Genomic DNA, 16,298 nt, shown 5'->3' on the forward strand with positions numbered 1-16,298 from the left:
GCATGTGTGAAATACTTGGTACAGTTCCTGGCACAGTTAGGATGAATTAGTTTGTGCTGTGATAACAAGCAATCCCCAAAGTCTCCATGGCAGAAAACAACAAAGAGTTGTGTCTCACTCATGCTACCTGGATATGGTGGGGTAGGCAAGGGTCCCTCTGCATTGTCCTCCCTTTGGCTAGCAAAGCTCTCACCTAGGCTGAGAGAAGCTCCAGCTTTTTGCATCTGTGATTGTCAAGACAAGAAAAGGGTGATGTGGTAGGTGTTCCCTTTTGAGCTTCCCCTTGGAAATTTCCATTTCCAAAGCAGGTCATGGGGCCACTTCCGGCTTCCTCAGGGAAAGGGGAAGAAAAATCCTACCATGTGGTGAGAGCCAGAAATACTTAGTCATCAGCACTAAGGAAAACCATAGCACTCAATACATGGCCCTTGCTCTAGTGTTATATTGTTATCATTGTACTATCATTTATTATTATCTTACTATTATGACTGTTAGTGTTGTCATTATTTCCATCTTTGTTATCATTCTCCATGTACTTACTCTGGCTTTGAGAAGCCTGAGAAATTTTGTTCTGGGGGTGAAGCGGGAAGACAAAACTGAGATAATGATTATTAATAATACCATAAATTAGTGACAGCTTCCATTTGGCAAGAGGTGTTCTGTGCCTGGCCCTGGACTAAGACCTTCACATCCATCATCCCATTTAATCCTCATAACATTCTATTTGGAGATGGATCCTAATATTGTTTCCATTCTACAGGTGAGGAAACTGATCCTCATGAAGGTGAATAAACTTATCCAAGGTTCCCTGGCTCGCAAAGGGCAAAATAGGCTTAGACCCCAGACCCATGCCCCTGATCGCCTTGCTGAAGTGTCTGCAAAGAGCTTTTAGTCTTAGCCTCTGGATCTGGAAATGGGAGCTGGGGCTTGTTGGGATGGAGAGGGCCAGGGACACTTTACAGGATAACTCTTGGCCCGCAGGCATAGCGGTTTACCCTTGAGGCCCCGCTCTCTTCCAGCCTTGCTCGCTCCTTCTCCCTGCCCTCCAGTCACCCCAGGCTCCATCCCTATGAATTTCTCCATTCCCCAAACATTCCATGTTCACTGAAACCTCTGAGCCTTTGCTCACCCAGTCCCCTCCTCCTTTAAGGCCCAGCTCCAATTTTCCCTCCTCTGGGAAGACCCCCATCCCTGCCCCCAGGGAGAAGCAATCCCACAATCCTTCTGCTCCCATGGAGTTTTGTCCGTGAACGAAATGTAGCCCTTTTCAAGAAACACACACACACACACACACATACACATGCATGCAAAGCCTTTTGGGGGGAGGGAAGAAATTAAGTCGTTTTTAATTAATGCCAGCTCTCTCATTCCAACTTTTAATACTGCCACCTAATTTGTCTTATTAAGTACTTAGGTTTGCTTTTAATTAGTGTTGCTTATTGTCACTGAATTCTAATTGCCAGCACAGGGTCTCAGCAGGCTTGGTGAGCATGCTTAAATGTTTCCTGTCCTGCAAGGCCTGAGCTTGGGTGGCAGGGCTTGTTAGTTAGCGAGGAGAGAGGTTCAAAGGGATGCTAAAGGCCAGTGTATTACTTTACAGGCCTCTGTCAATTCTGGTTGCCTGTTTGCCCCAAGGTGAGCTTAGGAGGGTTGCAACAGTAGAATCCAATCTAAATTGACTTGAGCTGAAAAGAAATGAATATATTGGCCCATGGTAGTCCAAAAGGCCACGACAGATTCAGGCATGGCTGGATCCAGCACTCCAACATTGTCATCAGGAATCACCACCTCTCCATCCTTTGGCAGGCTTTTCCCACATAGTGACAACAGGAGCTTCGAGCTTCTGTTCTACCAGCTCAGCAACCCCAGTGGAGAGCACTTCTTTCCTCCTAGTTCCAGCAAAAGTGTTAGAGCAGGCCTTCCTTGACCCAAATTGTATCACTGCAGCCCAGTACACTAATTGGTCAGACGTGGATCATCTAAGGGCAGGGTTTAGTGCTTCTCCATGAGCTATGCAGATTGAAACTGAGTGAGGGGTGGTTTCCAAAAGGAAAATTGGGTGCTGTTACCTAAAGAAGAGGGGAAACTGCTGAATAGGCAAAAACAAGAGATGTCAACCCCAGATATCCAGTGTAGTGTGTTCCTGACTTAAACTAGTATCTAGGCTTTAGAACTTTGTTTTCCTCCCTAGTTCTACCCTCAAATAAACTTCATAGTCACCTCCTTGCCTGGTATGTGAAAACTATTTTAGATTACAAACTCCTTTATGTCCCGTGTCTTAACTCACCAGCTTTTCCTGGCAACCCGGTGACATGGTCATGGAAAGTAATTCTTATATCCTCATTTTACAGATGCAAAAACAAAGGCCCAGAATGGCCAGGGGACAGAAACTGGGTAGGGGAGCTGGGATTGGAACGCAGGACTCTGTATCCTAAGCCAGCAGTCGTCCCGCCACAGTGGGTGCACTATCAGTCAGCTTTCGCTGCGTAACAAACCACCCCATAATTTAGTGGCTTTAAAAAACCTGCCATTTATTTATCTCATGATTCTTTGGGTTGGGCAATTCCTCTGGTCTAGGTCACACCCGGCTGCTCCTGGCTGGACTTGCTCAGGTAGCTCAGGCAGCTGATAGGTTCCAAAGGGGCAGCGGTAGTAGCTATGACAACGGAGGCCTCTCTTGACATCATTACCCTCTAGCAGGTTAGCCTGGGCTTCTCATTTGGTGATTTCAGGGATCCAAGAGCTACGAAAGAAAAACGCTCTAAAGCGCTAATACTTTCCAGGCCTCAACTTTGTCACATGTGCTGACAACCATTCCATTGGCCCCAGCCAACCTCAGAGCCAACTCAGATTCAACTCAGATACCTCTCCGCTTCCTGAAGGGGTGAGAAAGAGTGAGGCCAGAGGCAACTTTAGAGAACAGTGCTAATGAGGGGAATGTGAGGCACTGTGGCAAGCTCTTCACAGGTATTTAGTGCTCTTCAAATCACATCATGTAAGCTCTGGTCCACTTTTGCTGCCAGAAAGAAATAACAGTGTTGATGATGATCATACATAATAGTAATGAAAATAATTAACATTGACCAAGCACATTCTATGTTCCAAGTATCATGCTGAGTGTCTTACCTGCATTGGTATACCTTATTCCTCACAGCAATCCTAGGGACAGGATAGTAAACTGATGAAGCATTCAGAGTTGCGGGTGCAAACCCCAGCTCCACCAGTCACCAGCCGCGGAGTTAACTTTCCATCTATAAAATGGAGATAATACTAGGATCTTCTTTAATGGGTGGTTGAAGAATTCAGTGAGGTCCTCTATGGAAAGCACTTAGCCCAGCAGCAGGCCCATCTTAAGTAGCCATTTTTATGAGGTGGGTAGTGCAACAATTACCATCCTGATTTCCAACAAGGAAACAGCCTGCAGGATTAAGTTCCTGCCCAAGAACATGCAGCTTGTAAATTGCAGCTGGATAGAGGATGGAATCTGTGCTGGACCTTGCAAGCCTGTGAAATGGGGACTCTCCTGTGGGATTATGTGAAAGGTACCAGGCGGTGGGAGAACCACCTGGAGGTGGCAGTGAGTTTCTTTGTCTGAAAGCCAGGGGCACAGAGGCCTGGTTCCTGGGTTGTCGTGGTCTCTGGCACCTCTAGGCCCCATCTCTGTCCTTATCTCTGGCAGGAGCTCAGCCTGGAAGGAGCCAAGCCTGTGTCCTTCCAGCCTTGGCCAAGTTCAGGGACCTGGAGAAGCCAGCAGCAGCCTGCGCCCTCTGGATGTGGCTGGACACGTAAGGCTCTGAGAGGGCGGGCTGAAATGACAAGGCAGGCAGGCAGGTGGAGGGCCACTCGGCTCCATCAAGTGTAAGAGACCACCCTCTTTCTCTTTGGGGTCTCTAGGGTCCAAAATGTCCAGACCAGGGTGTACAGGATCCTCAGAGCCTTGCAGTAATCAAAGTTGGACGTGGGTTTGAGGCAGAATCTATAACACTCAGCTCATGCTGCTTCTCAGACCCCCTCCGTGGCTCCCCGTCTCACAGAGTGGAAGCCTCTGTGTTCTTCATGATCTGACACCCCACTACTGCACTGATGTCTGCTCATTCATCTCCAGCCACTCTATTCTCTTTTCTGTTTCTCCAGCTTTTCAAGTGCATGCCGACCCCTGGGCCTTTGCACTTGCTCTCTCCTTTCCCTGAAATATTCTGCCCCCAATATCCACATGCTCCATCCATTGCCCCCTTCAGTTCTTTGTGAAAGTGTTATCTTTCATTGAGTTCCTCTGACCACACTTTTTTTAAAAACAAACTTCCTCCACACCTCCCAATTCTCCTTCCCTCCTTTTTTTGGTAGATGTCTCATCACTGGTGAACACACTTAATAGTTGACTTGTTAATTACCTGTCTTCCGCACTAGAATGTAAGCTCCATGAGGACAAGGATTTTCATCTTTTTATTTACTAGACTATTTTTAGAGCAGTTTTAGGTTTACAGAAAACATACACAGGAATTACAGAGTTCCCATATCCTCCCCACACACAGATATACCCACGAACACAGTTTTTCACATGAACGTCTTGCCTTAGTGCATTACGTTTGTCACAATTGAGGAATCAGTATTGATACATTGTCATTAATTAAAGGCCATAGTTTCCCTTAGGGTTCACTCTTTGCATTGTTCAGGCCTGTAGGTTTTGACAGGTGCATAATGTCATGCACCTGCCTTGTCTATTTTTTCTCTTTAAATGCCGTAACCGCAGTGCCTAGAACAGTGTCTGGCACATAGTAAGTGTTCTAGAAATAATTTTGGATTCTTCCCATTTCTCCAGAGAAGCTGGCAATCTGTATTTTACTTAAATATTGTGCTTTTTAAAATACTGGCTTGATTCTGTTTTTTAAAATACTGTGTGGACCAAACATATTTTCTAGCTGGGCCCTGGTGCTGGACCTCCCAGTTGGAGGCCCCCTGGGTAAGTTGCCTTCCATACCCCATCAGACAGTCTGCATGAGTTTTTCCAGGCCCCTAATTGAGCAGTGATGAGTTGGACTCAGGGGAAGAGGTGGAAGGACTAGAAAAGAGACAGATGGATCTCTCTGGGCATCATTCAAGTTAGTGGCTGCAAGTTCTGCTTTGAAGCATCTGGTTTAATTCCAGGACCAAGGGGCGGGGAGGCTGACAGTGGCATTGAGCTCCATGCAGACAGCGGCTGCTGTCTCCCTGCAGTGCCCTGAAGTGTCAGGTAAAGCCCCTGCCAGCCCAGCCCCACAGAGTCACGCTCAGACACCTGCAGTGTCTCCAGAAGCTAAATGGGCATTAAGGGTTTTGTTTGTTTTTTCCAGTTCAACCAGGAGCAGCAGCAGACCTCAGAAATTCTAGGAGAAGGAGCTGCTGTTTCTTAGCAAACAGTGCTAAGGGGAGCCAGGGAGAAGCAGGCAGAACAAAATGCAGAAGACCCTATTTCCAAATAAGGTCTTGTTCACGGGATGGGGATTCATGCTCAAACGTGTCTTTTGGGGGAACACAATTCAACCCATAATAGGAGGTTTCCAGAATCTGCTTCTCTGGGGTGAGGACAGGGTCTTCTTGGCCGTCAAAGACGTGGGATGGCATGAGGGTTAGTGCCAGGTTGTGGAGGCAGGAATACCTGGGATAAGGCTTGGTTCCGCCACTTACATGCAGATTTATTGAGTGCCTGCTGTATGCACTGAGCTCTATGACTTACATGGAGTTTGTTGAGCCCCTACTATATACCATACTCAAGACAGGCTGCAAAATGAAAATGCAGGGCCCCTTATTAAAAAATTATTAAAAAGCTCAAGACAATGGGTAAACTATTAAGCCAGACCTGGGAACATTCCAAGCATGGTGTCCTGTGTGAACATGTGTGGTCACACAGCCACCAAGTTGGCCCTGAATGCACCAAAGGTACAACTGTTGAACAAGTACCGACCCAGGCTCCAGAATCGATGGAGAGACAAACAGCAAATAAATAAAAAGTAATAAGAATTGCAAATTGCGATAAATATTATAAAGAATAATGAGGTGAGTGGAGGTGACTCAGGTGATGTAATCAGAGAAGGCTTCTTGGAGGAGGGGACATTTGAGACACCAGCAGGGCATGAGAAGGAGCTGCCAGGTGAGAGTGGGAGGAAGATGGTGTCAGGGCACAGAGAACCACCGAGGCTGGCAGGGCCGGTGGGAGTGGACTGGGGTTGGGGTTGTGGAGAGGGTAGCAGGCAGAGAAGTCACAGTGGGCCTCAGAGGCCATGGAGAGGGCCTTAGATCCTGTCCTGTGGGGAATGGGTAGCCATTGAATGACTTTGCTATTTAAATTGTTTTTTAAAAATAAATGTTTATTTTTGAATATGTGATGTCTTCACATGGTTGCAAATACAAAGGGATATATTGTGAAAAGTCTCCTTCCCATCCCAGTCCCCAGACACCCAGTTCCCCTCCCAAGAGGCAAACAATGTTACTAGCTTCTTCTGAACCCTTGCAATGATAGTTTATGCATATACAAGCCAAAATCACAGGGACATAATCTGCTTTTCACTTGACACACCGTGCTCTCTAACATTGTCCTGCCTTGCCATTTTCACTAAATGATTTATGTTGGTAATCAATATGTCAGTCACAGAGTCTCATGCTTCTTTACAGCTGTATAAGGTTTCATCAGACAGATGTACCGTCATGGAGCTAACCACTGCTTTTTTTAACCAGTGTTTCTGGAAGGAGGAACAGCTTGTACAAGAAGAACCTGCAGCCAGCTAAGGAAAGAGAGAAGGAGCATCTGGCTTCCAGGGGAGACAGTTATTTTATGGTCTCTGAAGTTGTGGTGGCAGGAATGTGTTTACGCCAAGGCCTTGGCCCTGTCCGAGCCAGAGTATGTCGTCTCTCAGGCAGGGGGTGGGTGGTCAGGTCTCTGTTTCTGGGCCGAGGGGCAGGAATGCCACCAGGGGTCAGAGGGCCAGGACTGGACAGCCACCAATTCCCCAGACATTGTCAAGACCAATCTAAATAAAGCTCAGTAGGAATGTTCTACACATGCAAATAGACTGATGAGTAAGCACATTGGCTTTGGAGTGAAGATTCCAGTCCTACCTCCACTTCAGAGTAGCTGTGTGATCTTGAGCAGGTGGCTGAACCACTCTGAGCCTCAGTTTTCTCACTCATAAAATGAGGTTTATACCACCTACTTTGGAGGAGGATCATAAACATTACGGTAAATAGTGAAGCCATGGAATTCAGCACGTAATAGGTGCTCAGGAAACATTAGTCATTGGTAGTGGGTGAACTATTGTTTAGGAGTAGAAGGGAGTTGCCATTTTGCAAGTGTTTGCCATGTGCCAGGGACTGCACCAGACGTTTAAACACCCAGATTCTGAGCTGAAATCCTCTAGTATTTATTCGACACATGCATATATACTTTTGCTTCTCATATCAACAGTTGATTTCCCCCTGATGATGCTCCCTGGGGCCTTAGGCCTCCAGCACATTATGGTGATGGCTTCTCTGGAATGGGGAATGGGGAAGGGGGTGCTGTCTGCAGATGTCAGAGGCTCCCATTGGACTTTCTCGCTTTCTGTTAACTCTCCTTCAAATCTGAGATCTTGGCTGGATTTCGTGGAGTATCACTGGCAGGCAGGTAGGAGCACACCTCAGGATCACAGCCAGTCAGATTAGCACAGAGTTAAGTGACTTCCCTGGGCGGGGAAATGACAGGCTCGCATATCAGAACTCAGCTGGTGGAGATTGAAGCAAGTCCCCCACTAAAGGCATGAAAGGCAAAGGCACATTCAGGTCCCAACCCTGGTCCTGTGGGCATGAACCCATTTGTAAATAGGACCTTTGAAGATGTTATTAGTTAAGGTGACCCAGACCAAGTGAGGGTAGTGGGCCTTAACCCAAGGCAGCTGAAGTCTTTGTAAGCAAAGAACATTGGGCATGGAAGGAGAAGCCACAGGAGCAGCCAGAAGCTGGAAGTCAGCAGAATCCAGGGGAGAAAGAAGACACCACCACGTTCCCTGCCACATGACAGAGAAGCCAAGGAACCCCAAAGATTGCCAGCCAACTAGAAGAAACCAGCCCTGGGAGAAATCAAGCCTTCTAGCCTCTGAAACCTGGAGCCAATAAATTCCTGTTGTTAAGCCAACCCATGGCATGGTATTTGTTTTAGCAGCTGGAAAACGAAAACATCAGCTTTCCTGAAAATTTCCATTTTGCACCCACGTTAGGTGAAACTCTCCAGGAGTAGAATCTGAGCTTCAGGGAGGGCTCTAAGGAGGAACCTGCAAGTCCTTGAGGGCAGCAGGACAGAGCAGGGCAAGACGCTCAGCAAGGCTATGTGTTTGGTGGGAGTCTAGCCTCAGCCTGATCCCACCAGGGGCTCCGGACATGAGTGGCACCTCAGGGTGGTCCCAGCTTGAGACAAGGGGGCTGTGCTTTTACACCCTCTCCCTTATCATTTAGGCTTTGGGCTGCTCCCTGAGGTCGATGTAACCTCCCAGGATCTCTGGGCAGGGTGGCTTGGCTGAGGGCAATTCTCTGGGAAATGGTTCAGCCACGAGCCCTTAGTTGCTAACACTCCCAGAGGCTGGGGGGAGGGGAGCTGGCTGCACCAGCAGTAAAGGGGATCTGGGTGAGGCATGACCAGTGTCCACTGCCCACTCACCTCCTACTTGCGTCTCCACCCCCCCATCCTAGAGCTGCCTGGGGACACGTAGCTTCCTTTCTCTGGACCTGTTTCTCCAGTTGTTCAAATAGCCTGGCTTGCTCAGACATCCCCCTCTCCTGGTCCAGGCATGGGAGAGCGGGGTGAGCACTGGACAAGGAGTCCAATTCTGGGATGCTGCATGCTTTGAGAGCTCTGAATGGTAAAGTTGAAACACCCAGTGCTGAGTGAGGGGGGCTTTGGGCCTGGAGGGACAGAGCTGAGTGGTTCCCAGTTGGGGGTTCAGCCAATGAGTTTGGACTCTGTAGGCCAAATTGTAGTGGGAAATGCACTTCTCTGCATGACTGACTGCAGGAGAGTGGGCAGGCTGGATTCCTCCTTGAGGGCAACAGAATTTAGAGATCAGGGTCCCCAGGAGGAGAGGGTGTCTCCTTTGCCCCAGCCCTCCCTGCCTCCCAGGGTCTTCTAAGGGCAGCGTTTCATCCCTGCTGCAAAGCAGGAAGTGAGGCTCCAAGTGCAAGTCCGGCCGTCCAGCCAAGGGCAGCCTGAACGGAGACTCTGAGCATCCAGGTGTCCCTGGGAAGCTCGCTCAGCTCTTGGCACAGGCAATAAGGAGGCATTAAGGTTCCTTTCAGCAGATCTCCATTCCCAACAGGAACCGTCTCTTCCTTCTTTCTGTTTTTAAAGTGGAAAGAATGAAGTTGTCATATTAATCTGGGACAGTTATAGCCCCCAGGAGAGCAGATGAAAGCAGAGGAAATCACTTCTCTGTAAGGGGCCTATGGCTCCCACGTGCCCAACCATCAGCCCCTCTCCGACTTCCCCCACCCGAAAATGAAATAATGCCAAAGCTGTAGGACAGGAAAGGGAGTTCATTCTGTGTTTACCTCCCAATTTCTCATCTATCCAGCATCACAGAAAACATGACAGTGTTGTAACAAGATCTTTGGGGAAATCAGGACCTACTGGACGCACCGATCCACCTTTTGCTTGTTTTTTTTACTATTTAATGTAATTTCTGTGGTCTCTTTCCCTTCTTTCTTTGGCTGGGCCTGTGGGTGTGTTTGTGGGGGGTAGGGGTGTTCAGAGAGGACCTAGGCATAGCTGATTTCAGCTGGATTTATTAAATGATGAGGGGGACTCATTCACCCCTTCAACAAATATTTATTAAGTGCCTTGTAGGTGTTGGAGATTAAGCAGTGAACAAACCAGAAGTTCTTCAAGGAGCTTAACATTTTAGCAGGTGGCTTCAAACTCCCAGCAAGTAAACAAATGTAAGCTGTATTATAAATATGGGTAGCGGTAAGAGCTATGAAGAAAAATCAGAGAAAAGGCAACCAAAGTTGGAGGAGACAGAGGGAGAGTTGTTTTAGATTGAGTGGTCGGCGAGGCCTCTCTGAGAAGGTGTCATTGGAGAATAGACGGGAGGGAGAGAGTGAGGTCAGCTGTGTCTGCAGGAAGAGCCAGGCAGACGAAGGAGCCAGGGGACTGTACTTGGTGTGGAGCTGGAGAAGAGAGGGAAGAAAAGAGAAGAGGGAGGTGTGCCAGTTTGAATGTATTGTGTCCCCCAAATGCCATTATCTTTGTGGTCTTGTGTGGGGCAGATGTTTTTGGTGCTGGTTAGATTTGCTTGGAATGTGCCCCACCCAGCTGTGGGCAATGATTCTGATGAGATGTTCCCATGGAGGCATGGCCCCACCTATTCGGGGTGGGCCTTGATCGGTGGAGCTACATAAATGAGCTGACTTGGGGGGAGGAAGAGAGTGCAGCTGGGAGTGATGTTTTGAAGAGGAGCAAGCTTGCTAGAGAGGAACGTCCTGGGAGAAAGCCGTTTTGAGGCCGGAGCTTTGGAGCAGATGCCAGCTGCCTTCCTAGCTAACAGAGGTTTTCCGGAGGCCATTGGCCATCCTCCGGTGAGGGTACCCGATTGCTGATGTGTTGCCTTGGACGCTTTGTGGCCTTAAGACTGTAACTGTGTAGCGAAATAAATCCCCGTTTTATAAAAGCCAATCCATCTCTGGTGTTTTGCATTCTGCAGCATTAGCAAACTAGGACAGGAGGCTACCGGAAGCCAAGTCATGCTAAGGAGTTTAGATTGTATTCTAGGAGCAGTGGGGAGCCATTGAAGACTTTTGAGCAAAAGAGTGATCTGAGCTGACTACTTTTTTGGGAGTGGATTCTTACAGATGTATAGGCCTGTGTAAACACCACTCAGATCAAGATGCAGAACACTTTTACCCCACAGAGCCCCCCTCATGCCCCTTCGCAATCAATACCCACCCCAAAGGTAACAACTGATTCACTATGATTTTGGTGACCTCCAGATAGCTTTGTTCTCAGACGTCCTGTAGACACCATCACACAGCGTATTCTCTTTGTGCCTGGCTTTTGTCACTAGCACAATGTCTGTCAGGAGTTTCATCTTTCATTGCAGACACATTGAATTTGTGAACATACCACAATTTAGCCATTCTCCTGTTGCTGGGCATTTGCATTGTTTCTGGGTTTTGGTTATGAACATCCTTATACTTGTCTTGAAAAATAAGCACTTTTCTCTTGGGTCTGTACCTAAGCATAGAATTCCTGGGTCATAGAATAGGTGAGCGTTTAGCTTTAGTAGATACTGCCAAACGGTTTTCCAAAATGGTCGTAACATTTTTTTAACAGCCTTGTTGAGATATATTTCATATACCATACAATTAGCCCATTTAAAGTATACAATTCAGTGGCTGTCAGTATATTCACAGAATTATGCAACCATCACCACAATAAGTTTTAGAACTTTTTCATCACCGTGAAAGGAACCCGAAATCCCTCAGCCATCATCTCCAATCCTTCCCATCCTCCCTTCCCCAGCTCTAGGCAACCACTAATTTACTTTCTGTCTCTATGGAGTTGCCTATTCTGGATGTTTCCTATAAGTGGAATCATATGATGTGTTGTCCTTTGTGATTAGCTTCTTTCACTTAGCATAATGTTTTTGAAGTTCATTCAAGTTGTAGCATGTGTCAGCACTTCATTTCTTTTTACTGCTGAATAATATTCCATTGCATGGGCATACCACATTTATCTACCCATTCATCAGTTGACGGACAGTTGAGCTGTTTCTACTTCTGCCTATGATGAATAATGCTGCTATGATCATTCATGTACAAGTTTTTGCATGGACGTATGTTTTCATTTCTCTTGGGTATGTTCCTAGGAGTGGAAATGCCAAGTCCTATGGCAACTCTCTGTTTAACCGTGTTGGTGTCATTTTTACATGCTGTGATTTATGTTTTTAAAAGTTCCCTTGGCCACTCAGTGGAGAATAGACTGGAGTGGGGCCAGGGTAGCAGCAAGTAGGGAGACCAGTGAGGGGGCTGCTCCAGAAGCCTGGTTGGGACCGGAGTCATAGCAGTGTAGGCAGAAAGAAGCAGACAGATTCCGCATCTATTTTGTTGACTGAACCAACAGGATTTCCTGATGGCTTGGATGGAGAACACAAAAAAACAGCCAGAAACAACACTAGGGTTTGGGACCTCAACAACTCTGAGGTTATTTTTGGCCTGGCCAGGGCCAAGGTGGCTGGTGAATGAGCCAGATGACATGCTCCAGGAGAAAGAAACCTGGATCTGAGGGAAAGAACTCTGTCCTCAGCCCTGCCGGCTCTGTGCCCTGCATCAACAGTGAAATGGGAAGAGCTGGGTTTAGGGGAGGGAGCTCTCTGCTCTGGCTCATTCCTGCCACTAGGTAGCTGTGACTGCCAACCAGACACTGCCTCTTGGGCCTGAGTCCCTCCATCTGGGGCGTGGAGAAGCTGCCTGCAGCCCCCTTTCTTCTTTCCTCTGAATCCCCCTGGTGTTTGGCACAGGGCAGGGCCTGTGAAGGAAGGAGTGAGCGAATGACCGTTTGGTGATGTCCTTTCTGGGTTGGTGTCTTTCAGGAGCACGGACTTCCACCATGACCGACACTGTGCTCAGCAGCAGCTCAGACCGCTGGATGTGCCCCAGTGACCGGCCCCTTCAATCCAAGTAAGTCACGGTCTTCCTGGGAGTGGCCTGTTTGGGATCAGTGATGACCTGACGTCTTCCTGGGAGTGGCCTGTTTGGGATCAGTGATGACCTGACGTTCTACACTTGAAAGAAGAAAGGAGTGGGATTTCCTTCCCTGAGGTGCTGGGAGTTTTGTCATGGAAACCTCTCCCCTGGTTTTATTGCTTTGCAGGGTTGGAATGACAAGCTCAAATTCTGAGCTCTGTGCCCCAAGTTAGAGAGATTCCCATGGAATGGGAAGAGCACTGGCTGGTGCTTGGGAGACCTGGGTTCTAGTTCTGGATCTGAGCTAATTCACTGTGTGACCAGAGGCTAGTCTCTTCCCCTCTGAGCCTCCATTTCCCCATCAGTCATATAGGGCACTGGCACTCGATCAGAGGTTGCAGACTAGCAGGCCACAGGCTGACTGTGACTTGCAGAAGTGAATTATTTCGTTTTTAAATTTAAAATTGGGAGATTTTGCATATAAGCCCAGATTTCTGGCTTCAATTTAAAAAAAAAAAAAAAAAAAGACCTGTCAACCCTAAGCCAAAATTCTACCATGCCAATAATTCGGCAAGAGCTGAGTAGCAGCAGGTATCTTTAGACTGGGCAAGAGCTTTCCAATTTTCCACAGTCCCTACCATTCCCTATTGTGTCTCCAACACGTAGCCTACTTTTCTTATTTATGCTACCCATCTGTCCCTACTGGCTTTCCTGGATTAGATGACTTCCAAGGTCTTTTAATGCGACATGTGTGTGCGTGCATGTGTGTGTGTGTGTGTGTGTGTGTGTGTGTGTTTGCAGGGTGCAGTACTTTAGGGCCAATTTCAGACTTTAAATTCTGGATAGAGCAGTTGAGGATATGGTCATTTTGGTGGAAGGAATACATGCCAGTTGTAGCTATTTGCCACTGGTTGTGGCATGCACAAGGAATGTGGAAAGGCTTTTTAATGAAGCTTCTTCCTTACTGGAAAGCAGAGTTTCTCTAACCTTGGTCATCTGAGCACCACCTTCACAATTTTTACGTTATCTCTGAAACATTATTGTTTTTATTAAATCGACTCACTTAAAAAACATAAACACTTTTATTCAACAAGGAAATTTTAGGTCACAATGTAAGTAGATCAGTTTATGGTCTTCATGAACAAACATAACTAAAAATAAATATGATTAAAAAGAAATAATGTTATTAAATTCCAGCTCTGTATTGGGGCCTCCCAGGGCTCAGTCTTCATTATGTAGCGTTTTCATTATTTCTCAGTTCTATGTACTTAAAATTGCCCTTATGATTTCTTCTTTAACCCAAGAGTTATTCAGAGGTATGTTTTAAAATTTCCAAATGTTTGAGGCTTTTTAATTTATTATTAGTTTTTTTACTGATCTCTAACTTAATCACACTGTGGTCAGAGAACATAATCTGTGTGATACTGATTCTTTGAAATATGTTAAGATTTGGTTTATGGCCTAGGGTATCTGCAGTCTTTTAGAAGTTCCATGGGTACATGAGAAAGATGTGTATTCTCTAATTATTGTTTGCAAGATCATTCATACCAAGACAAGCTTATTAATTGTGTCTATGAAACATTTACATTTATTATTTCTTTTGTCTGCTTGCAAGGAGTGTGTTAAAATCTCCTTCAATGATGGTAGATTTGTCAGTTTCTCCCTGTTGTTTATGTAGTTTAGGCTATCTTATTAGGCACTGACTTAGAACTGGTAGATAGTCTTGAAGAGTTGATCCATTTATTACTATGCAGTGTCCCTCTTTATCTCTAATCATGATTACTTTTTGTCCTAAACCCAATTTTGTCTGATGTTACCAGCTTTTTTTGGCTGGTATTTTTCCATCCTTTGACTTTCAAACTGTCAGTGCTCTTATATTTTAGGTAAAAGACTATATAAACAATATAAAGCTGGATTTTGTTTCATTTTGTTGTTGTCATTTAATCCAGTTTGACAATTTTTATCTTTTACCTAATGTGTTTAACCCATTTACATTTACTGTAGTTGTCAGGGGTTCGCAAACATTTCCTGTAAAGAGCCAAATAGTAGATATTTCTGGCTTTGCAGATTAGATGGTCTTGTGCTATTCACTTATTCAACTTGCACTCCTGTAGTGGGAACGCGGCCCTGGTAATATGTAAATGAGTGAGCATAGCTGTGTTCTAATAAAACTTTATTTACAGAAGCAGGTGGCACACCATATTTGTTCTGTGAGCTGTAGTTCAGCAATCCCTTATGTAGTTGAACTTTTCTGCTATCTTATTATGTCTTATCTTTTTCTGTGTTTTTTTTTGGTCTTTCTCCCTTTCTTTTTATTAAGTTCTGAATTTTTTAAAATTCTGTTTTTCCGTTTATTAGTTTGGAAGTCATCTTCTATTCCTATTATTTTAATGGATATCCATAAAATATAACATCATAACAAAACAAGTCTAAAAGTTAATCACTGACTTAACTTCCCCTTCCAGAATAACAGAAGCTGTACAGAACACTCTAACGGCACTTCTTCTCTAGTATTTTAGTCTATTCTTCCCACTCAATCCCACACACTAGACATTATTCTTTTATAGAGGCAATAGTGCTTGTTTATTTTTACCTATCTGTTTTCTAATTTCTTTGTTCAATGTTCAAATCTTCCCTCATCTTAGACCTTCCACCTGGGATGACTTTCCTTCTTCCTGAACTACAACCTTTCATTTTGTGGCCTTCTGTTGTTGGTAAACTCTCTCTGATTTTGTTTATCTGAAAACACCTGTTTATTTCTTGTTCTTGAAGAGCGCACTACTCTAGGTAAACTTTGGTCTCAGGTGCCTGTTATGTGCATCTTCCTTTATAGGTGATCTGTATTTTCCCTCTGTCCAGCTTTAAAATCTTTTTGATGTTCTGTAGTTTCACTACAATGTGTTTAAGTGTGGATTTGTTATTGTTTTTTTTAACTCAGTACTTGTGCTTCCTGAAAATGTGGATTCATGTTTTTCAATAGTTCAAGAAAATTCTCAGTATTATCTTTTCAACTATTCCCTTTTCCTCAATTCTCCCTATTTTCCCCATCTGGAATTGAATTAGATGTTGTTCCTGTTTGCTAATACTGCCATTATGCAAAATGCCAGAAATGGATTGGATTTTATAAAAGGGGTTTATTTGGTTTCAAAGTTACAGTCTTAAGGCCATGAAAGTGTCAAACCAGGCATAATCATGAGTATACCTTCACTAGAGAAAGACCAATGGTGTCCGGAAAACCTCTGTTAGCTGGGAAGGCACATGGCTGGTGTCTGCTTGCTCCCAGGTTGTATTTCAAAATGGTGTTCTCCAAAATGTCTAAGCATCAGCCAGCATCAGGGTCCACAACTCTAAGCATCTCTGAGCTAAGCCAGCAAGCATCTGGGTCTGTGCCTGAGTTTTTGAAGGACTCCAGTGAACTAATCAAGACCCATGCTGAATGGGCGGGGCCATGCCTCCCTGGAAATAACCTAATCAAAAGTTTCACCTACAGTTGGGTGAGTCACATCACCATGGAAACAACCTAATCCCAATATTGTACAAGATTGGATTAAAGATCGTGGCTTTTTGTTGGGCAAACTGGCATAGATGTATATTAGGTCTTCCATGTCACTTATCCT

General features: G+C 45.6%; 1 protein-coding gene across 2 annotated transcripts in view; it reads left to right on the forward strand.

Annotated features, from left to right (window-relative positions):
• The window catches only part of RPH3A (rabphilin 3A), a 105,988-nt gene that overhangs the window by 24,005 nt on the left and 65,685 nt on the right, over positions 1–16,298 (forward strand). For both annotated transcript variants that reach the window (XM_037816807.1, XM_037816808.1), the window contains exon 3: positions 12,588–12,675. In XM_037816807.1, coding sequence (XP_037672735.1) covers positions 12,605–12,675 — 71 coding nt within the window. In that variant the 5' untranslated portion in view covers positions 12,588–12,604. The remainder of the gene's footprint in view (positions 1–12,587; positions 12,676–16,298) is intronic.

The sequence above is a fragment of the Choloepus didactylus genome, chromosome 23, assembly GCF_015220235.1.
Source record: "Choloepus didactylus isolate mChoDid1 chromosome 23, mChoDid1.pri, whole genome shotgun sequence".
NCBI lineage: Eukaryota > Metazoa > Chordata > Mammalia > Pilosa > Megalonychidae > Choloepus > Choloepus didactylus.